Source organism: Carassius gibelio, chromosome A16 (genome assembly GCF_023724105.1).
Source record: "Carassius gibelio isolate Cgi1373 ecotype wild population from Czech Republic chromosome A16, carGib1.2-hapl.c, whole genome shotgun sequence".
Taxonomy (NCBI): Eukaryota; Metazoa; Chordata; class Actinopteri; order Cypriniformes; family Cyprinidae; genus Carassius; species Carassius gibelio.
In genome coordinates, this window is record NC_068386.1 from 3,674,842 (window position 1) to 3,699,856 (window position 25,015).

A 25,015-nucleotide genomic window follows, 5' to 3' on the forward strand; every position below is an offset into this window, starting at 1 on the left:
TACTCTATAGGTACTCAAGATTAACATGAGATTAGGTGAAACTGTGTATGTTATGTACCCTTTAATGTTAAACAAACTTGGCTTGCTGTTCTCGATGAAGGCTCGAACCTGATGCTTGGCTTAAGCTCGGAGTTCAACACCAGACTACATAAAAAGAGAATAACATGAACAGAGGAGGAGATAGAGAGGTGGAGGGATGACAGAAGAATTGTCGCTGGGGTGTCGCAATTATTTCTGCTTATATAGGCTCATAATGATGATTGACAGGACTGAATGATTCGATTTATATCTCGGAATTCTGACTTTATAACAAGCAATTGTGAGAGGACTGTGAGATAAAAACATTCAATTCTGAGAAGAAAAAAAAAGGAAGTCTTTTTTTTCTCAGAATAGGACCTTATAATCGACAATTGTGAGTTTCTCTCACAATTCTGTAAAAGTCGTCACAATGTGACTGAAAATGTGACAGTGGCAGAAACGGGCTTCAAAAGTAAATAGATTCCAGTCTAAGACAGTGAAGGTGAAACATCTTGTCCCGTCTTAAGCCTGCATATCCTGCAGATGATTCTGGAGTATTGGTAATCACCAGGACAGTTTATCTGCAACAGAAGATGGAGCTCATCTGCTGTGTCTCTGGAACTGCTCAGACAGTTTGTGGAGTTTATTTCTAAAGCAAGAAGGACTGGTGTATGTTGACCTCAGCTCTGATGGGTCAGCAGACTCATATTCAAAGATCTGTGTTCAAAGACCACCCCAGCAGGAAGCGCATCAAAAGAACTCAACCGCAAGCCCATTCCAAAGAGCATGTTTTCTCCAGATCAGACACTGATGCATCCTCTAGTCAAAATGAAGGGTAGCTACTGGGAAAACATGAAGCTTTTTTTATTCCTTTGGTCTGGTCTGATGTGGATTCAGTCATGTAGTAGCAAAATCGAGTTACAGTATGAGAAATATTGATAACAATTTGCTCATACAATTTGTACAATTGGTGTCATTACACCATTAAAAATAAATGCAATTTAAAATCTGCATACATTTAATTGTAAATTATATAGGCATTTAAGACATTGCTTACTAATTTTCTTTTAATTTTTCTATGAAAATTTATTATTATCAATATTGAAAACAGTGGTTATATTTTTCTGAAAACTATGATACTTTTTTCAGATTCTTTGATCAATAGAAAGTTCAAAAGAACAGTATTTAAATAAAATTGTTTTTGTAACATTATAAATGCCTTTACTGCTACTTTTGATTAAATTAATGCATCTTTGCTGAAAAAACTTTTGAGTGGTATGTTATTAATTAATTGATTAGTTAATGTTTTGATGCAAGTATATAAAAAATATATAATAATGATTATTGCACATAATACACCTATTGTTGGCATTTACAGTACATTCAAATTATCAGTCAATCAACCATTCTAATACGCCTCGTCCTCCCATAAAACTTTACAAAACAAACTTTCTGCACTTGTTATGGTGGTCTCACAGCAAGCTGAATGGAAGCACAGAAAAAATCATCCTGTCTCATCCCTCTGCATGGTATCTCCTGGCCAATCTGTGCTCATGTAAATACCAGCTGCCTCACTTCTGTGAGCCATGGCAATACACACCCACACACTCCACGGCATTCACATGACGCCACACTCAACACTTTAATCAAATTAATCTTTCAAAAACTGTCACTATAGCCAATGCAAGATTCCATCTATAGCCTTTTTCCACAAGTGACACCAGAGATAGTGATGCTGTGCAAGACTGCTGGGTTTATCAGAAGGACAGCGAGAGATCGTACTGACCTACATAAGGCACAAGCACACCGACTCTCACACACTTGGGCACATGGCTCCACCTCTGCAAATACTCCACGCATAAAAAAGAAACTAAAAAAACAGCATGTAGTCAGGGAAGAAATTGAGAGAATGGGAACACCAGCCACATTGTTTTCAGGATAACAACGTGCTTCCTCCATGTACAGAAACTGTAACAGGTTCAGTTTAACAAGAGCTCATGTCAGGATACACTAGGGTCGGACGGATTTCACAGTATTTACTGTAAAGTACGATACTAGAAATGTGTCAGTCGGTAGGTTTTCCTATATAACCTTAATACTCCTGTAACCTTTCCATGGCTCTTCATTTATATTTTCATACATGTAGAAAAATGCCAAAGTTTTACCATATGAAGACAATATTAAACTTTTGAAGAGAAAAAATAGAGTAGGACTAAAAAGGGTGTCATATACCTGAATGGCACCAGATCGAAAGGGAGTTTGGTAAAACAACAACTAAAGCAATATTTTGCAATTGAACTTCGCTGCCTAAATGAAATCAGCACAAAGACATTTAATGAGGTGCATTACAAAAACAAAAAGCCATTTTTGATTTCATGTAGACATTCGTTTGGCTATTTATACTACCATTTAAAAGTTGTCAGGATGCACTGACAAAAAAGTGGTGTAGGCTGTCACTACTTGCGAAGTCATTTCTAGTAAATTTCACAGAATTTAAATGACAAAAAAAGTTAATTTGAATATTTTTTTAATAGAAACACTGCGGCAAATCAGAAAATTAGAATGATTTCTGAAGGATCATGTTTCAAACACATCTGAAAAATAAATCTCTAGTTCTGCAAAAGCATAATTCAACATAATTCAGAATACCGTATTTTTCGGACTATAAGTCGCACCTGAGTATAAGTCGCATCAGTCCAAAAATGCATCATGACAAGAAAAAATATATATACAAGTCGCACCGGACTAGAAGTCGCATTTATTTAGAACCAAGACCCAAGAGAAAACATTATCGTCTACAGCCACGAGAGGGCGCGCTATGTTTTCAGTGTAGACTACAGGATCACTGTGCAGCACAGAGCGCCCCCTGGCGGCTGGAGACGGTAATGTTTTCTGTTAGTTCATTTCTTTCGGTTCATGTCAAATTAATTTTGATAAATAAGTCGCACCTGACTATAAGTCGCAGGACCAGCCAAACTATGAAAAAAAGTGTGACTTATAGTCCGGAAAATACGGTAGTTGTTATATAATCTTTGCTTTACCGTTTACAGTTTTTTTTTTTTTTTTTACTCAAGCATTTCATAATGTGAAGCTATTTTTTCCCATTTGTTGAATCATATCTTTTGCATGTAAAATGGGAAAGTTATCAAATTCGATTAAACTTTTAAATGTCACTTTCATGCTTACATTGTATTCAGCCACACATGATTTCATGCATATGGAAATCAAACCCATGAACTTGCTGTTGTTATAGCACCAAATACTCAGTACAGTGCTATAGAAATAAAACAACGATGCTGATAATATACACTGTTACAGTGGTCTAAAATGACTCCCACAAGATTTTAGTCACACCACCCACCCCTAGTAACAAAGTGCTTCCTCCACATAAGGAACACGCTCAGTTTAACAGAAGTGATGTCAGGATCCACTGTAGAAATACACTCAAAGGAAGCACATGCAGAGGACCAGAAGAAAGCAGCTCAAAACGATGCTATGCCTAATATAACATCGTCACGGCATGGTTGCTATGGCTGCGGTTGTCAGCATGGCACAGGGGGCTCGTGCCATGACTGACAGCTGTGACAGCGATGCAATCCAATCCCCTCGCTGCAAAAAACAGTCTTCATCAGAGCCCGACTGCACAGAGATCTCGACATGAACTGAGTGGGAGAGGAGCGCGTAGGCAACACAGTGGAACATCGCCCAGTGCATGGAATCATATTCTGACAGAGGAGAAATTCATGAAGCAACTTCAAGGTGGTTCAACAGAGAGGAAATAATCCGGTGGGAAGGTGAGGGAAAGTGACAGGACAAAGTATCGCCATCAGCAATATATGATGAAAAACTAATGCTGTCATATGATTAATTGTGATTAATCGCATCCAAAATAAAAGTTATTGCTTACAAAATATGTGTGTGTGCTGTGTATATATGTGTTATATATTTTACAATTATTTACATGATTTTACATTGCACTTTTTTTTTTATAAAAGCATAAGAAGCAAAGCAGAATGAAACAGGTTGGAGATTAAAATAATTGTGAAATAGGTTAAAAAAATTATAAACAGTTGTTTCTCATTTTAAATAAACACAAAAAACGTGATGACAAACTAACTGTGTGAGTCAAGTCATAATATTTAAGTAAATATTGGGCAATCCTATCTTTGAAAAAAAAAATGCATATGGGATTTGAATGACATAATGAGTGAGTAAATATGACAAATTTTTCATTCCTGGAACCTATAATATGAAGCAGATGCCCAGCCATATGGGTCACACAGATAGTAGCCCTCATGGACTCAAAAATATCAATAGCTCATCAGCACAGTGTCAGCAAACTCCACTGACGCTCGTGGAGCTGAAAACATGTCGTTCTGACACAGGGAGGCAGGTCTCGAGTAATGAAGTTGAGTAATAGAGAAGCTGAAAGATATTAGCATTGGCATTGTGTCAGTAAATGAAGTGAACTGTAATGGGAGGTGCGACAGAGCTGAAGCTCACGCCCGCTGGGCCTTTAGAAGAGATCTGAAGGCGTTAGTGCCGGGGTGTACAGTAAATGTGGAGGTGCTGCCACAGCGAGAACTGGCACTACAAACAACACCCACATCAGAGAGCAGAACTAAAGTACTGTACTAATGAAGTTTTACACAACTGAAAGGGGGAGAAAGAAATATCACTGAGATCCGTTTAAAACGGTCTGTCATCCAGAAGATGAAATGGAGATGTTTGGGTTTTAGATCTCATATGTTGATTCACTCAACGTTTCAAATGGAGCTTATAATACTCAAATAAATTAATACTTTTATTCATCAAGGATGCATTAAATTGATCAAAGGTTACAGTATTGATATTTATAATGTTACAAAGGATTTAAAATAGATGCTGTTCTTATGAACTTTCGTATCGTCAAAGAATCTTGAAAAAGATGCATCATGGTTTCAACAAAAATATTCAACATTGATACTAATCAGAAATGCTTGTTGAACAGCATATTAGACTGATCTCTGAAGATCCATGTGACACTGAAGACTGGAGTAATGATGATGAAAAATCAGCTTTGCATCACAGGAATAAATTACTTTTTAAAATAGATTCAAATAGAAAACAGTTATTTTAAATTGTAATTTAAAATAAAATCGATATTACTGTTTTTATTGTATTTATCAAATAAATGCAGCCCTGGTGAGGAATAGAGACTATAAAAAAATTAAGTAAAATCTTAACTATTATTCAGACTAAATTATCTGAATTATGCTATTCACATTCATTTTTTATCTCTATACTCTTATTCCAGGACAACAATTAAATGAAACCCAAATTATTTTCCTATTTCTATTTACTCCTGTGACTCAAAGCTGTATTTTCAGCATCATTCCTCCAGTCTTCAGTGTCACATGATCCTTCAGAAATCATTCCAATATGCTGATTTGCTGCTTAATAAATATTTACGACAAATAGGAATACTTCGAGGATCTCCTCAATCCCACCGACTTGTGTTCCGTTGAGGAAGCAGTGGCTGGGGACTCGGAGGAGCACTCGTCCATCACCCGGGCTGAAGTCATCAAGGTAGTTAAAAAGCTCCTCGGTGGCAAGGCACCGGGGGTGGATGAGATCCGCCCCGAGTACCTCAAGTCTCTGGATGTTGTGGGGCTGTCTTGGCTGACACTCCTCTGCAACATCGCATGGCGGTTGGGGACAGTACCTCTGGACTGGCAGACCGGGGTGGTGGTCCCTCTTTTCAAGAAGGGGGACCGGAGAGTGTGATCCAACTATAGGGGGATCACACTTCTCAGCCTCCCTGGGAAAGTCTATGCCAAGGTACTGGAGAGGAGAATTCGGCCGATAGTGGAACCTCGGATTCAGGAGGAACAGTGTGGTTTTCGTCCTGGTCGTGGAACACTGGACCAGCTCTATACCCTTTCCAGGGTGCTGGAGGGGTCATGGGAGTTTGCCCAACCAGTCCACATGTGTTTTGTGGACTTGGAGAAGGCATTCGACCGTGTTCCTCGCGACATCCTGTGGAGGGTGCTCCGGGAGTATGGGGTCGGCGGCTCCCTACTTAGGGCTGTTCGGTCGCTGTACGACCGGAGCAAGAGCTTGGTTCGCATTGCCAAGTAAGTACAGTAAGTCAGACCTGTTCCCGGTGCATGTTGGACTCCGGCAGGGCTGCCCTTTGTCACCGGTTCTGTTCATAATTTTTATGGACAGAATTTCTAGGAGCAGCCAAGGGCCGGAGAGTGTCCGGTTTGGGGACCATACGATTTCGTCGGTGCTTTTTGCGGATGATGTTGTCGTGTTGGCCTCCTCAGACCAGGACCTTCAGCGTGCACTGGGACGGTTTGCAGCCGAGTGTGAATCGGCTGGGATGAGAATCAGCACCTCCAAGTCCGAGGCCATGGTTCTCAGTCGGAAAAGGGTGGATTGCCCACTTCAGGTTGGTGGAGAGTTCCTGCCTCAAGTGGTGGAGTTCAGGTATCTTGGAGTCTTGTTCACGAGTGAGGGAAGGATGGAACGTGAGATTGACAGACGGATCGGTGCAGCTTCTGCAGTAATGCGGTCGCTGTACCGGTCTGTCGTGGTGAAGAAGGAGCTGAGCTGACAGGCAAAGCTCTCGATTTAGCGGTCAATCTACGTTCCTACTCTCACCTATGGTCATGAGCTGTGGGTCATGACCGAAAGGACAAGATCCCGGATACAGGCGGCCGAAATGAGCTTTCTCCGTCGGGTGGCTGGGCGCTCCCTTAGAGATAGGGTGAGAAGCTCGGTCACTCGGGAGGAGCTCAGAGTAGAGCCGTTGCTCCTCCACATCGAGAGGAGCCAGCTGAGGTGGCTCGGGCATCTATTTCGGATGCCTCCTGGACGCCTTCCCAGGGAGGTGTTCCAGGCACGTCTCACCGGGAGGAGGCCCCGGGGAAGACCTAGGACACGCTGGAGGGACTATGTCTCCCGGCTGGCCTGGGAACGTCTCGGGGTCCCCCCGGAAGAGCTGGAAGAAGTGGCTAGGGAGAGGGAAGTCTGGGCGTCTCTGCTTAGACTGTTGCCCCCACGACCCGGCCCCGGATAAGCGGAAGATGATGGATGGAGGAAACAACACTACAGTCCAACCTTACTGCTGACCGTCACCTGTCCAGAACAACCGAGAACTCAATTAAAAATTAAAGTCTCCAAACATTAGTAAAATCGAGAGCAAATAATAAGTAACTTTTTCAGGAGAAAATGTGCAAATGTGGTAATGATGCTTGCCATAGCAAAGACTATCATTATTCAGTAACCCTAATTAAAATGCTATAATTTTTAAAGAAATTCTTCACTGTACTCTAATTGTATGCAAGACTAGAGATACTCAACAGCAAAAAAAAACAGAAAAGAACAGAAAAGTAAATCTGCAAGGACACTGGCCATTACTTTTATGGACAATAAATTTTCAATAACTCCAAAACACATGACATTCAGTGCAAAATTTAAAACACAGGTAAATCACCTATTAAAAAAAATTTATATATATATATATATATATATATATATATATATATATATATATATATATATATATATATATATATATATATATATATATATATATAGAATTCCTTCCCATTAATACAGTACATTGTGCCCTATTTTTTTAGAATGTACTTCCTTTGCACAATTATCCACAGGAACAATGACTACATCGGTCAACTAAATGTCACTGCACTCACAAACAGAGTCCATTTCCATCTGTTCTCTGAAAAGCTGTGTGTTGCTCCACCAGAATGAAAGAAGTGCTCTTGAGTGTACATTGTAAACGTGTTCAGGGTCTGTTTTTTTTGTTTTTTTAGGTGAACATCAGCAGCCGCTTTCATTCTGCTCTGGAGAGTTCAGAAAGACATCCACAGCAGGGTGCATGTGAATTTAGCTGACCTCTTTCAGTCGGTATTGTCATATTTTCAGTATTAAAGGGTTAGTTCAGCCAAATATTAAAACTATGTCATTAATAACTCACCCTCATGTCGTTCCAAACCCGTATTTTAGATTTAGTCCTAGAGCTCTCAGTCCCTCCATTGAAGCTGTGTGTACAGTATACTGTCCATGTCCAGAAAGGTAAGAAAAACATCAAAGTAGTCCATGTGACATCAGAGGGTCAGTTAGAATTTGTTGAAGCAACAAAAATACATTTTGGTCCAAAAATAGCAAAAACGACGACTTTTTCAGCATTGTCTTCTCTTCCGTGTCTGTTGTGAGAGACGGTTCGTTTTAAACGGTTCGCATCTCTAATACGCATTAATCCACAAATGACTTAAGCTGTTAACTTTTTTAATGTTTCTGACACTCCCTCTGAGTTCAAACAAACCAATATCCCGGAGTAATGCATGCACTCAAACAGTACACTGACTGAACTGCTGTGAAGATGAACACCGAGCCGAGCCAGATAACGAACAAAACATTGACTCGTTCTCGAGTTTTATTACCTTTCTGGACATGGACAGTATACCGTACATACAATGGAGGGACAGAAAGCTCTTGGACTAAATCTTAAATATCTTAAACTGTGTTCCAAAAATGAACGGAGGTCTTGTTTGGAACAACATGAGGGTGAGTTATTAATGACATCATTTTCATTTTGCCATGAACTAACCCTTTTAGACATACATGCATACTAATATATATATATATATATATATATATATATATATATATATATACACACACACACACACACATATATATATACACTTAAAAAGACAGTGACATGACTATTGAAATGCTCTACATATGCATACAGATAATGCTCAGCACACAACAGAATTGATTTCAATAAAAATTAGTGTCATTAAGTTGCTAAATATTCATAAACAAACCTGGTAATGTATATTATGATTTTTTTTTTTTTATAAAAGCATCTGCTAAATGCATGAATGTAAATGTAGGCTTACAACAAAATATTCTAATAAGCATAAAATACACAGCACACATAAACACTAGGGAAAATACACACATTTTTATTTAGATTGAACTAACTTTCTTACAGGATTTATAAATTTGTTTAATGTTTTATTTTGGGTTTTCATTTTTGTTTTAGTTAAATTTGTATGAATTGTATTGTGTTTTTTTTTATGTTTATTTCAGTGTCAGTTTTAGTTATTTTAGTACAAATTAAACTAAATGAAAATGAGAAACATTGCCTTGGCAACTAGCAGAAAATAAAATATATATTTTTTCTTTTCTTTAAGTAACAACAATGCCACTTAACTTACTAGATCCATAGAGCCACACATCATCTATTAAACTTTACTGAGAATACATCTCAGTTTTACTCTTTTTTTTTTTTTTTTTTTTTTTTTCTTACAATTCCTTTCAAACTTTTTTCCCCAAGAAGATCCTTATTGGTTTTTCATGTAAGATGCTTTGTAAAGTCATAATCATATGTGGTCTGGCAGTAAGAGATTGTGGAACATGGTGTAAAAGACTAATCCTCTTATGCCACACTAAATAAACTTTATGGATCTAGAATAATCTTTAATCCACACAACACAGCCATATTAGAGATGTCTTGGTATTAGCGTAAACCCTGATATTTAGATTAAACAAACACAATTTTCCCAGCAGGACCAAGACCAGGAGAAATATTTCAGGAAAAGCAGATTTTTTTTTTTTATGCTCTAACACATTTACTGACCCTAAGAGGCAAAAAAGAGATGTTTATGTAACATTATAATGCAACAACTGTATGCTTTCTTTGCCAAAATAAAGGGATTAGAACACAATATTCCATGAAAGCTTGGATTTTACAATAGTCTGTTCACGTGCTGGTCGCTGTGTGCGTTAAAGAAATGCTGTTTAATGTAATTTGGGTTGAACTTTATAAACTATTCACAATATATCAATAGTAATAAATTTAGGCAGCATCATGAATATTACAATTGCTTTTTATCTGTCATTAAGTTTCCTAAAGACCACGTCACCAAATTTTGCTAATATGAGAGCATTAAAATTTAAAGCTTAAATGTAATCATCATCTGATATTTAAAGAAAAAAAAATAAGAGTAAATATTTCTAATTGCTCTGAAATTGCTTTTAAGAAAACATAGTTTTTAATTGAATTTTTAATTAGTGAAAAGAATACTAATAAAATAAAAAATGATTTATAAAATAAATTAATGATATTGAGATATAAAACAATCAAAGATCAACTTATATAAAACATGGTAATTGAATTAACATTTTTGTCATTTAATACTTAATATTTTTTATTTTTAATATTTTATAATACTTTAATTCAGCAAGCATATGTTAAATAGATAACAAGTGAAAAGTAAAAACATTGTTAAAAAAGATTTATTTTTTTAATAAATTATTTTCATATATATATATATGACTATATTACACTCTTAATGCACAGTTCAATTATAACTACAGCTCTTTTAAATTAGAGACAAATTTAGGCGCTTAATAAACAAAAATCGATCACACAAGGGAAATAAATTTTCCAAACTGTTAAAATGCCATTAAACATTCTGTGAGAATAATGTTTTCTGCGGAAACTGGCCTCATAAACGTAAAGCCCTTTGCCACGAGTCTGAAGTACTTTGCAACCAATTATAGTCACTGGGTTTGTTTGCCTGTAGATCCGTATGGAAATCAGGGTCACATGGGGTGACATTAAAATGCATTCCCTGAAATGAGTTCAGACTTTCACCCAGTACATTTCCTTATCTGCTTCTTGGAAAGGTGACAATTAAGTCACCTACATTTCTCCCCCAATCAATTTTCTTAAAATAACATTTCAGTCTTTAACAGAGTTTATCCTCACACTCCACTTTCAATAAAGCCTCTCATTTGGAGACAAGGAATCTTCAAACAGCTCCAAGACCTCTCGAAATAGCAATTATTTGGACTATAAGTGGCTTCTGATCCTTTGTCCTTAGTCTGAACTCCACAAACTTCAAAGCATTTAAAAAAATAAAAAATAATACACTTAATATTCAGTAATATTATCAACTTGACTGTACTCACACTCATACTGGATGAGAATAAAATTTAAACTAAATTGACATGCTTCTGTAGAGCTGCTTTACAGCTAAATTGCATTTATTTCGTAATTGACTTACAACACTTATTGAACTGAAGTGAATCAACTAACTCGAGTTGAATAATGACACCATTGCCTTTTGCAGAGGTGCTTACAGTTGAATTAAGCCTGAACTGACTTGAGCTAAATAGTGACACTACGATCTTCTGTAGAGCTGCTTTTTTAGTTGAATAGAGTTTGCAAAGTTACTGAACTAAACTGAATCAACATTGAATTAAACTGAGCAGAATAATCACACTATAGTCTTTGCGTGTGTTTGTGTGTGTGTGTGTTGGGAGGAGCGAAGGTAAGAGAAGGCAACCTGAATGCTCCCGGTTCATTCATTAGCAAGCCTTATTAAAGGAGGTAATGTGGAGTGAAGTGTGAGTGGCTCTGACAGCACAACTTTTTTCCTGGGGGATTGTTTAATCAGGAGACAAGAGGCGAATCCTGCGTAATCTGGCTAATCTCTCCTCTAAGAGCGGATAAACCCTGCTGAGGCATGGGCCACACACACAAGTTCAGTCTGCATTAACTGTTCCCATTGGTTGAGAGTACAGCCAATAGTTTACAATGTGTCATAACATTGATGCAACAAGAAAACAAATATACACATTTTCTTAAAAAAAAAAAAGAGGGTTTCCACACTGATGCCTGAGAAAAAACACTTTAGGCTTCAATGAATTGCTCTTAAAAGAACATTTGAAGAACAAAAAAAATCTACAGAACCTTTTTCAACTATGAAGAACTTTGTGGAATGAAAAAAATACACTCTAATAATTCTGGGTTTAAAAATAAATGTTCTTTATTGGCATCTGTGGTTCCATGAAGATCTTTTGCCATTTATGGAACTTTTCAAATTCACAAAATGTTCTTTATTAGTGGACAAAGGTTCTTCAGATTATTACAAATGGTTCATCAAAACCATAACTGCAAAATCGGCCATTAGGAACCTTTAGAAAACTCCCTATTTCTCTTATCGGTTCTTTAAAATTTCAGAACTCAATATACTGATCTGAAGAACCTTAAATGTAAAATCAACAACTTCATCTTCAATGATCTACAAAGACAACTGAACCTAATCTCATTGAAAAGGCCAAAATCAAAAATGTGTGATACTGATGTCCCAAAAAAGGCAAATTGGACAACCAAGATCACAGACCAGCCAGACCAGCACCAAACCAAAATAAACCGTAAGATCTAGCTTCATAAGAAAAGCATTCTTAGCTGAGCCTGTAAAATTAAAACGCCACCTCCTTATATGTCAGAGCCTACAGATCATTTCATAATAATGTGGCTCAGATGTTACTTGTTATTACTCATAGAGCATGGGTATAAAGTACATGGATTCATTATGAAACAAGTGTAATATAAGCAGAATACACTATATGTGGTCTCCAAGCGTGGCCATGTAAAGAGTGTCCCTATGCGCACTTTGGATCTTATGGAATCACATGGGAAAACATGGCTAGAGCTCTGAGCGTATTCAGCATATAAAGGGAAGCTGTTTTTCTAACAGAACGGGGGAGTTTCACCCAAAAAAATACTGTCATCACTTACTCCCCCTGGTGACTTTCTATTGTAAAGCATAAAGGAAGATATTTTGTGCAATGTCAATGCAATGGAATAGCATATATAATCTGTATACAGGTGTATCTCAGTAAATTAGAATGTCGTAGAAAAATTCATTAATTTCAGTAATTCAACTCAAATTGTGAAACTTTTAAATAAATTCAGTGCACACAGTCCGAAGTAGTTTATTTGTTACTTTATTTGTGATGATTTTGCCTCAGATTTAACAAAAACCCACCAATGTCAACAAATTAGAATATAGTGAAATGCCAATTAGCTAATCAACTCAAAACACCTGCAAAGGTTTCCTGAGCCTTCAAAATGGTCTCTCAGTTTTGTTCACTAGGCTACACAATCATGAGGAAGACTGCTGGTCTGACAGTTTTCCAGAAGACAATCATTGACACCCTTCACAAGGAGTGTAAGTCACAAACAGTCATTGCCAAAGAAGCTGGCTGTTCACAGAGTGCTGTATCCAAGCATGTTAACAGAAAGTTGAGCGGAAGGAAAAAGTTTGAAAGAAAAATACACACAACCAACTGGGAGAACCGCAGCCTTATGAGGATTGTCAAGCAAAATTTCGCACGCAAATGAGGATTAGATTGTTTTATCACTTTAGTGACTGCCTGTTAGGGCTGTGCAATTAATCGCATTTGACTGTCATGCACATCTTGTCAGTAAAGCCGGTCCCATGATGATTAGAAGTAAATCATCATCACCTGCTTTCAGATTGAGTTTGAACTACGGCTAATCTGAAAGCAGGTGATGATGATTTACTACTAATCACGGGACTGGCTTTACTGACGAGATTCGCATGACAATCAAATGTGATTAATTGCACAGCTCTACCACCTGTGCAGAACAAATTAACATCCGGGACTGTAAATAATCTCTCTACAAACAGAATGACACATTATTCTTCTTCATTTCTGATGCTACTCTCTATTTAATCAAAAGTGCAAGTCAAGGTTACAGTAACCCACGTAGTCAATTTTGGCCTGTAAATACCCTCATTAATTAGGAATCCTTCCTGAGTCAATATTAGCTGGGTTTGAGACACATGGGAGCCTGAGCTGAGATGTGGAGCAGTGAGGGTCAACACTAGACTGTATAATGATAAAATAAGAAAAGAAAGAGTGCTTCTAATTGGAGGCTGAGGCAGAGGGAGATATGGACAAAATTACCAGTCTTTTCCAGGGATGTATGAACATCAAACCCATGTTCAGACAGCAAACATGGAAGAAAATGTACAGAGACCAGTGTGGCATTTAATCCAGCCTGCTTATTAGAAATAAAATCACCAAGTATGCAAGCGCTATTGACTATAACATGAAAATCATAGCCATTAAGAATAACTAAACAAAATGCTTGTTGGTTTTAACCATCATTTCAAGGAACGCTGCTGGTTTATTCTCTTCTACAGCACTTGTGTTCCCAGGACTGCTATATGAACATCTCCATCATGGGAGGATATCAGCTCTAGACAGCAGATTTATTGCTCTTCTGTGAAACCAATAAACAGCAGAAATGTGAGCAATTTCCCACAGGTTGAAGCCTGAACTCTTCTACGGTCAGATTCATTATGCATACAGTACATCATATGTCAAAACTAAATTTCCTTCCCCTTGAGCGCTCTAGAAAGCGCAATAACATTATCACACCCAAACTGCACACTATCATGCATCTGCACATTCAAGATACTCTCCGCATTTCCACCAGATGTTTTTCAATGAAATAAGCCTGATCTGTAATTACTGTGACCTACAAGAGAGAGAGATGTGTAGGCCGCCACTCCGCTTCTTTGCATTCATGTCCCAGGGTTGTTTTTTAAAAATATAAATCCCAGCACCTCCTTTAATCTCCTTACACACTAACATCCTCTTTAAAAAAATCACTAACACAGTGGCAAATAGACACTGCTCTGGCCAGTAGAAGAGCCCAAATTGCACATTTACACTTTCATGTTTGCAAATATAGCTTTGATTTGAATGCATTGTAAAGCTAGTATATGAACTTCTATATCACATTTAAAAAAAAAAAAACACTTATAATCAGAAAAAAATAATAATAATTCCAAAAAGTATGGTTTTTATCATTTTATTACAGTAATGATTTATAATTTTTTTTACTATTTGTTTCTTGCATTACAATGAGATTTCTTTAATCAGTAAATCCACTGATCTTGACTGATGTACTACAAAAATCTATATACAAATTGTTATATATTATACAATTTACAATTGTTGTACTGTATATAATGCATATGTATTTTTGTGAGATTTTGGAGATGAGGTGTGTTACTGTCATGAAATAATATCACAATGTCAAATTTTTATGGTCCTAAAAAAAGTATAATTAAACTAAATATAATTATTAAATAAAATATATAACAAACATGTACATTATATATTTATTACAATTTAATTAATTCATATTGTATAATGCCATGTAAAATACAAAATAAGACTTTTTTTATAAATATAGCAGATGCTTTAGTGCACAGACTGTGAAACAAGGCTATATTTGCAAACCAAAAGTCAAATAACTTCCATTACTTTGTACCTCAGAGCTCCTTCCATTATATTGTCAGATTTCATTATAATAACGATACGGCTGTTATCTAGCACAAGAAATGAACAATCAGCCTGGGAAAATGGAGACAACCTACTGTGCTGAAACGGGGACATGTTTCTCTACGTTACAGACTTTGAGAATCAGAAATTAGGATGACGAGATATAATTCAAAAACTCAACGCAGAGCTGTTTTGAAATGAGACCGAAGACCTTCAGTAGTCCTTTTTAATTGTCCCCCTGATAATAAAACAACTGCAATGCAACTTTATACAAACAGCAAGTCTGGAACCTTCACATCTGTCAATGATGTACTTATGGAAATAGCTGCATACCTGTCTCCCAGAAGTACAGAGACTTCCCAACTCCTGTCGTTTGGGAGTAAGCGGTCCAGATTCCACAGAGTAGTAAAAATAACCTCCATAAACACAGGGACACTGTCCTTGCACCCCTAACCCCAAGTCCCATGGCTCCCCTGAGTCGGGTAAAATCCACTCGGTCGGGAGAAAAATAAACCCCAACGAGAGCAGAGAAAGAAGTTCAGTCGCACTGAAAAGACTGAAAGAGTTTGCGTGCCTCTTCAGTTAGTGCTCCCTGAAGGAACGGAGCGTGTGGTGGATTTCCTGGGCTTCTGCTCCTCTGGTTGGCTGGAGCGAAAAGAAGAATGCTCTGGCTGAACAATAGTGAACAGCAGCTACTGCTGCTACTGCTGCCGCTGTCCTCTGCCTACTGCAGCTGACTGACGCCGCATCTCTCCTCCCTCTGCCTCTCTCTCTCTCTCTCTCTCTCTCTCTCTCTCTCTCTCTCTCTCGAGCTTAGGGCAGAAGGACGCTCCTTCGCCATGCTCCTGTGACGCTAAAGTATACGACAAGATACGAGGAGAGTGCTGTCACTAAGGGAGGGAAGGGGAAAGAGGGAGATTTATGTACTGCATATTGCACATTTTCTGTTTCTGTTTGCTGGGAGACTGGATTTGTATGAAGCTAGATGTGTATGAAGGAAATTATAAATAATGCAAGAAAAATTATATTGAGTTGCACTAAATGCTCTGCTTGAAAGCATGAATTTACTTTCTTAATACATGTTTCTGGGTGTTTTGTGAACAATGTGCATTTAAGTTTGTTTGTAATTCCTCTTCAAAATGCAGTGCTTCTACTATATTACTTTCTGAATAACATTACAAAGGAGGTCTGAGAAACAGGTTGATTCAATCGCAAAGTGAATTGTGCCATCTTTGCTCATGCACACTCAAATCTGAATAAAATAATAAATAAAAAAAGAGTTATAAATAAAAAGAGTTGAAATAAATGTTAAATACAATAAAAATATTTTTATTTTAAACATATTATAAACATAAAATGCTTTTTTAGCCTGTTGCCAAGGAAACATTAATTGTAATAAAGTTGAACTTGATAACTAAATGACTAAACTAACTAAAAAGTGATATACTATAGATATTTTAAAAACTAATAAAAAAACAAGAAAACAATTAAATTACTAGAACTTGAACAAAAATAAAAAAGAGACTATGATAATATCTCAAAAATACTAAATTAGCACGCCTCTAAAATGAAAAGTATATCACTCTTATTACTAAAATGGTTTGCAAATGGATTCATTTGGATGAAGTGCATTTTCAAATGGTCCAAATGTTCAAATATTAAAAATGTCATAATTTGTATATAATTTCTACCACAATATCATGTCAGCCATGAAAAAAAAACGATACAATCGATGATTTTAAAACCACACAATCGTGCTGTACTCAACATACTCAGTCTGTTCTCAGTATATCGACAGACTACAGCTTTTGATGTCTTTACACAGGCAGAGATCACTAAATCTTAATGACTGTCTTGTTAATCCACTTTCCTGAGCGGATACTGGCACGGGCATTAGAGCGGACTCAATATCAGTGTGTGAGGCTCAAGAGTCGAGACACTTTCACAATAGAGCTTTTGGTGAGGATTTGAGTCCAACTGACAGCAGACTTTTGTGTATTCAGCTGTTAAAGTGACTGATTTAAACTCAGATGTGAAATGGCAAATTGCATTAGACTGTACTTTAAAAAGAGTGTAACAATTTTGTTATATAAGAATTCACTAAATACATCCAGACACTGTTTTAGATGCTCAATACTGGATCTACATCAAGCGTATATTTGCTGCTATACACAGAAAACGGAACAGTAAAAACAGCAAACATATCAGGTGCAAAAATACTTCAGTCACTAAATGCACAAAAAATGAATGGGGCGAAAAAATTTTAAGAGGATGCAAAGATGCAAGATACTTCATCCTTGAAACTTCTAGCTTATGTCAAAAATCAACCTATAATAAAGTTATTGAACAATAACAGTTGCAAATCTTAGGTTAATTATAACTTTATCATATCAAACATATAGCAGCTAGATCAAGTGTTCATGCTAATTATCAAGATCAAATGAGATTTGATAATCATTTTCACCCAACCTAAAGGCAATATATTTATTGTACAAGAAAATGATGAACGATTTGTCATTTTTGGGTTAATTATTTCTTCATACATTAATAAGAAGAGCGATTATTAACACAAAATAATTAGAGAAAAAAAGTATCAAAACATGAATGCACCTTCAAAAATTCAAGATTCTCTAATATAGCAAAAGCCACCTTAAGTCTAAAGTAGAATACAACGAAATGCATGCAAACACAAAAAGGCAAACATCACTGGCACATCAAGAGATACACCTCATTCATTAAAAATGTGTCTGGGAGTCTGTAGTAGTGCAGTGGTTGGTAGTTTTATGAATGACAGCTGAACCCTGCAGGAGACCTTCTCTTCCACTCCAGTGGTCAGATGAGAGAAGCCACTCAAGCAGAACCTGTCCCGGTCAGAGCTAATGTTCACTCAACACCACTGTGAAGCACCCAGAGCACAGGCACAGCTCGTGCCAACATAGAGATGGACTACAACACCAATCACTTTTTTTTAGTTAGGGAGATTAGCCATATATATATATATATATGTAAAACACTGAATGGAAATGGTAAGATGTGCATAAAATATTGAAAAAATTTATGCACTCAACTGAAGTATAAACGCATTTACATCATAGCTTGTGACAATTATAATTTGAGTATCAAGCAGTATGCCAGTAAAGACCGAATATATCGCAATGCATGCAAATATTAAGCCTCAGACGTCACACCAACGGACAGTTGGACGAACGTCTGATGCATATGATACAAAATTGGAAACACTTCAGGAGTTTCTTAATCGGATAGGTTGAATTATACTGGATTTTCGGGAGACACGTGTCACTTTCTTTGACATTCCTCCTGGAAACAAAGATGCGTTGATGCCAAACCTCCTAGAGAAGAAAGCCATCGTGTTTACAGCTGTGAAAATGAGCGCTTATCAGGATCAGATAAACTCTGGATTTATGTGAAATATGTAAAGTTTGAGTTTTACACACTGGTCTGTTTTTGTGGGGGACACTTCCTCGCCCCTAAATACAGTATGACGCAGCACAAAAATAAATGTGATTGGTTGCTTTACCCGTCAGTTATATGGCCTCTTGTGGGGGTCCTTGGCCATTTAAAGTGGCCAGGGTTCCCTGACCTTCTGCTGTCAGTCTGAATTATAGGTATTATAGGAATATCCCACACATGTTATGCAGCTTAGAATCAGGGCTATATGTGCAAATTGTGGACAAATCCCTCTTTTATAAGTCTATATTCTTTTAATGAATCCATGATTCCGGTTCTAATCCAGGCCTATTCTCATTGTGTTGTGCATCATTGATTATAGCCATCTAAAAGGTAATGCAGATAAAGCCATTAATTTAATCTGATCAAACCTGAAGTATCATGACTCAGCTGAAGCCAAAGTTAACATATGAAGAGATGATTGTACTAAAAAAGCATGCACAAGGTTCTCTATCCTTCCTTCACACTGAAGTCATCATATTTTGTGGCTTCAACAATTTAAGAAAAACAATTGTGTCTAAAAAACTAAAGCGATAAATGGCTTTTCCTTGAATTTCTTTGCCAAGTCTAAATCCTCATGGCCTGAGAAGTACTGAATACTGCCAGAGGAGGATGACAGTTTGTCTGGCCGTAGTGACAGGCCTGCGATAGATTAGACTGCCGTCCCAGAATCACAAGGCAAATGAGATGACAGCAGTGGCAATGTCTCGCAGGACTGACAGTCCCATAGTGATGCCTGAAGCCAGTGACTCATGTTCACAGAAGAAGAAGATGAATGAAGAGTCCAAAACAGACAGCTGATGCTAACGGTTCAATCGACTGAACAATCACAACACTGATCCTGCCACCTGGCACTCACAACCCGATTCCCATATTAATATACCATATTATTTAAACTGAAAAACATGTTAATATCATGGTAATGTTGTGTACTGTAGGAAAATGTCTTTATCTGCTGTTTTTTTCTTCATTTAAAAGTGAGTGTTGAACTTCATCGGTTATAAATGCTGACAGAAACGGTCAACGTTTTGGACAAACCACAGAGAAACAAAGTAAAGATTCATTTACGAATGGAGCATCACTAATTCTAAATATATGCCATAAAATTCAGATTTACTAAAATTGGTCATATTTTCTATTTAATACATTTCTTTATCCAAAAATGTCCTAAGCTTATGAAATGTAACTGTTAGGTATATACAGTAAATAAATTTAAAATAATTATATTTTATGGAGGCACACTACTTAAATTCCAATAAATAAATTCTACTATAGTAACACCACTGGCATGCATGCATAAATAAATACAATTGTTATAAATACATATATACTGAAAATTTTTTTTTTTTTTTTACCCCTTTTAGACAAAGCATCACATTTGATTAAATAAATGTGTGTGTATGTATCTGTGGTGTGTGCGTGTTTTGTGGGTAGGGTCTGTGCTGGATTATGAGCTTAAATCATCCTGTTACCTCTCTGTTGACCTACTCTGAGCTCATAGAGGGGAAAACCAATTAGTCTGATGAGATTCTTCAAATGCGTTTCTGCTCTCCAGAAGTGATGTGATTCTTATCCACATAAATGCAGAATTATTTCATGCTCAACTGATGAGCAGAAATTCTAAAATCTCCACAAACTCTTACTGTCAACTATGCATCATCCCAAACATCTTCATGAACCCATCTGAAGTGTTTCCATACACATGCTTAACTTGATCCTCACACTAATCCACCAGTGAATCAGTGCTGTAATTCCAGCGAAAGCTCATCAGAGCACAATGGCAGTGAGCCCTTATTCAGACAACTGTTGAGCAAACACAGAGACAAACACAAACAGTGCTTTGCTTGAAGCTTTGCATGGCTCCACATGTGTAAAGTTTCCTTCCCATTCAGCAACAGAACCAGTAACTCATAAATTAAATCAATCAACTCTTCTTTAAATGTGCTAGCTATATAAGCAACTGACAAAAAGTGAGTTATTTTGCCTTTTTACTAGCATCCATTTCATAAATACCTGAACATATTTGATTACTTTTGATCTAAATTGTTTATCACATTGATTTTAATGGGATTATTATGTACCATAAAAAATATCAAGCGCAAGGTTCTGGGTTCGATTCCCCGGGAACACATGATAGGTAAAAATTGATAGCCTGAATGCACTGTAAGTCGCTCTGGATAAAAGCGTCTGCTAAATGCATAAATTGAATTTAATTTAGCCAGAAGAGTCACATTCGTCCAGGGACAAGAGTGAAAGTGAAATGACATTCAGACAAGTAAGGTGACCCATACTCAGAATTTGTGCTTTGCATTTAACCCATCCAAAGTGCACAAACACAGCAGTGAACACACACACACACACTGTGAACACACATCCAGAGCAGTGGGCATCATTTCTGTTGCGGCACCTGGGGAGCAGTTGAGGGTTCGGTGCCCTGCTCAAGGGCACCTCAATAGTGGTATTGCCAGCCCGAAACTTGAACCCACAACCCTAGGGTTAGGAGTCAAACTCTCTAACCACTAGGCCATGACTTCCCACCAAGAGCACATAGAGTTAAACACAGAACCAACTACAATACTCAAACAAAACAACTGATAAAAGTAAGATCAAGCAAAACATGTTCAAATCTCCTTTAAAACAGTTTTAAAAAGACATTTAAAGTACCCAGGGATGGAAAAGACTCTAATTTAACTACAGTTTGCAACTCATTCCATGAAACTTTAAACCTGAAAGAGCCTTAACAATGAACATATACATATGCAGTTTCCTCCTATGATGTAAAGAAGACCATAATTAGTAATAAAAAAGTGACTTTTAAAATGTAACGCACTCTAATTACAAGTATATTTTTTGGAATCTAATTACTAATCCACATTAGATGTTATAATCAGTTGCTACTCGGCAGTGATCATTTATACAATAAGGTGACAAATTGCTTTAGTTTAGTAATAAGAGCATGTTTTTTTTTTTTAAATAATCCACCCATAAAGAAAAAAAGAAATGTAAGCCATTTCAGAGCAAATACATAAATATTTGAGATGTTATGAATGCTGACACTCACCAAAAGGCTTTTTTTTTCTCTGTCTATTGTTAATATTTGGTTCAATTAAATATAATGGTCATAATTAGCTATTATAAGAAAAGAGTGGGGTGATTTGGGTTGGTTCTTAATAATATGAAAAATGTCTCGCCACTTCTGAGGGGGCTGGCAGGTTTGATTTCACTGAGAGTATCAAAGTAAATGTGGGTCGACAGTATTAAAGCGAACCGACAACAGAGCCGAGAAAGAAACAGGTCAGACTGAACTGCAATTGGGATTACTCTGTCAAATTAATAGAAAAAGATCCAGCTGCTGATTCTTGTTGAACTACATTTAACACAGAATTTCAAAGACAGTCAATTCTGGTTTGTTAAACCACAGAAGTGACTGTCGAGAAACACAACCGGTGATCAGAGAAGCCTGGGTTTCATTCTAACTCACGTCTATTTAAATGAAAAAGAAAGGAAGAAAATTGAATCCGTATATGTCCTTGAAGTTCATTCATTTACTCTCTCTGGGTACGTGATGAAATTACAGAAAACACTCTGCCTCTGACCTCTACTGTAACGGCCTCATTAGGAGATTTCATGAGCAGCGGGACACACCGTTCATTATCATCGGCATCATACTAACAAACACTGACAGCTCATGACAGGCAGTCACGTGTCATTCATCAAAAGCTCGCTGTCACTCATGCCACTTCAATCAAGGATACAATATAAAATGCTTATATCAACAGAAGGCATTTCCACGAATAAGCTGCACTTAATTAGAAACGCAAAGTATGTAATGATTATTGCCTGATAGTAAAACTGTATTTAGACATGCCCCAAACTTTGGTAAATTGACTGCAAAAATTTGCGAAGCTCATAAAAGATTATGAGAATATTAAATTTTTATTTTATGAATGTTAAAATAAAGAAGTGGCCCTTTCACTGGCCATTTCTCAAAAAAAAAAAAACGGTCTTCATTTTTTGTCAAATTTCATGTCAAACTTGTCTAAGTTGTTAATAAAACAAAGATAACTGGAATACATTGGTCAAGAAAATACAATTTAAAATGATTCTACTTGAACATTTCACATTTAATTAAACGTTTTACTTTATTATTTGTTTGTGAGATTTACTAACAATTTCTAAATGTGTAAACTGTTTATACAATATACAGTGTAGTATACAATCTAGTCAAGTAACATTAATTACTAAAAACATTTTTATATATATTTTAAATATATTTTGATATAGTATTTTGTTCTTGTTGATGATTTAACAAAATATTGAAAATATTGCAAACCTAATGAAAAAAATTTCTGAAATTGCATGATATATATTTAATCTGACTTTCATTTGATTATCAACATTTTATAAATGTTAAATTAAACAGGTGGTTCTTCTTATACTGATTTGTTGAGAAGGTGTGGAAATAACACACTGATGTGGTGTTGTACTTTAAACAATCTAGTAACACAATAACCACCACCTAGTTACATGTGGACTCATTTTAAATACTAAAACATAAAAGTAATATTTATTTTTAATGTTAATGCTTAATTTATTGCTTGAACTTCATAAAAAAACTCAATTCAAAAGCTAATAAAATAATTGCAAACCTTGTAAAAGATTAATAGAAAATAAATGATTTATGCAATGTTTAGTTTGACCTCCTGAGTTAGACATTTTATGAGTGTTAAATGAAACAAGCAGTCCTTAAACACTGACGGTTTAAGAAAGAAAAAAACTGATTTCATTTATCATGCCCAATTTTGAAATCCATCCATGCAATGTGTCAGAAACAATCTACAGTCAAAGAAGAATAACCAAGTACCATCTAGTTCTGTTTGGTCCTAAAGTCCTTTGCACTTTCAAAGCCTGAGTCCCTCATCACCACCAGACCAAACAGCAATCTGATCAATTAAAGGGTTATTTTGGAGAACAGAGAGGAAGGACCAGAATACACTCCCATTCTCTGTTATGATTTGGTCAACAACACCATGGGAAAACATGGCATATTTCATAAATGACAACTAAACTCAAATGAGTTTGAGGCTGAAATAAGCATAGTAATGGCAAAGCTTGCTTGTTTGGTCTAGAAATTCAACAAAATAAAATACTATGTTCTTCTCTGATTCATTTCCACATAAAACACACTAAAAGACATTCACGTTATATAATCTTTTAAGAAGGTGAACTGGTAACAAAAGTGGTCGTGAATGAACGAACAAACTAAAGTTTAGCCATCAAGTTCATGAACAAACCTCATGCTGATTTTGTGTCTTGTCTTGTTAAAATAATTTCAACAAGAAGGTGAAAAAGAAAAACAATGACAGAAGATATTCTTTTAACAGGTTGTGTCTCTCTAAAGAGTGAAAGACAGGCAACAACTATTTTAATTGAATACTATACTACTTTAAAATAATTACTACTCCAGTAATTATTCTTTGCATTTAACCCATCCAAAGTTCACAAACACAGCAGTAAACAGTGTGAGTTAAACACAGAACCAACTACAAAACAAGATACTCAAACAACTGATAAAAGTAAGATCAAGCAAAACATGTTCAAATCTCCTTTAAAACGGTTTTAAAAAGACATTTAAAGTACCCAGGGATGGAAAAGACTCTAATTTAACTACAGTTTGCAAATCATTCCATAAAAGGAAAAAGCACATTTTCCAAATTCCTAGCAGACTTTTGAAACTTTAAACCTGAAAGAGCCTTAACAATGAACATATACATATGCAGTTTCCTCCTATGATGTAAAGAAGACCATAATTAGTAATAAAAAAGTGACTTTTAAAATGTAACGCACTCTAATTACAAGTACTTATTTTTTGGAATCTAATTACTAAAACAATGACAGAAGATATTATTTTAACAGGTTGTGTCTCTCTAAAGAGTGAAAGACAGGCAAAAACTATTTTAATTAAATCCTATACTACTTTAAAATAATTACTACTCCAGTAGTTTATGCATTTTAATTTAAAATGAATAATTCAAAATTAAAACGGGTCTCAGATTAGAAAATCTATTTCACTTCATTCCAACACTGCCATCTGTTGGATTCAAAATATCAGGAAAAACAAATGCACGTGGTCTGAGCTTTTTGTATCTTTCAAATGTTCGTACTTTATATTGATATTATAACTTATTCCTGTTGATGGATTTGTTTAAAGTGACAGAAACCAACTAACCATAAAACATCACAGAGCTCAAAGTCATTGCAAACACTCACTGAGAGCCTATGTGCTGTTGCTTGTTTCCCTCCAAACAAATCGATGTCACTTCCTGTAGGG

The 25,015-nt window shown here is 36.3% G+C and overlaps 1 protein-coding gene across 1 annotated transcript in view; it reads right to left on the minus strand.

Moving 5' to 3' along the window:
- The window catches only part of LOC128030389 (thrombospondin type-1 domain-containing protein 7A), a 99,153-nt gene extending 83,160 nt beyond the window's left edge, over positions 1-15,993 (minus strand). The window contains exon 1 of the mRNA XM_052617958.1: positions 15,550-15,993. Within this exon, the coding sequence (XP_052473918.1) occupies positions 15,550-15,682 (133 nt within the window). The 5' untranslated portion in view covers positions 15,683-15,993. The remainder of the gene's footprint in view (positions 1-15,549) is intronic.
- Between the last annotated feature and the right edge of the window lie 9,022 nt (positions 15,994-25,015).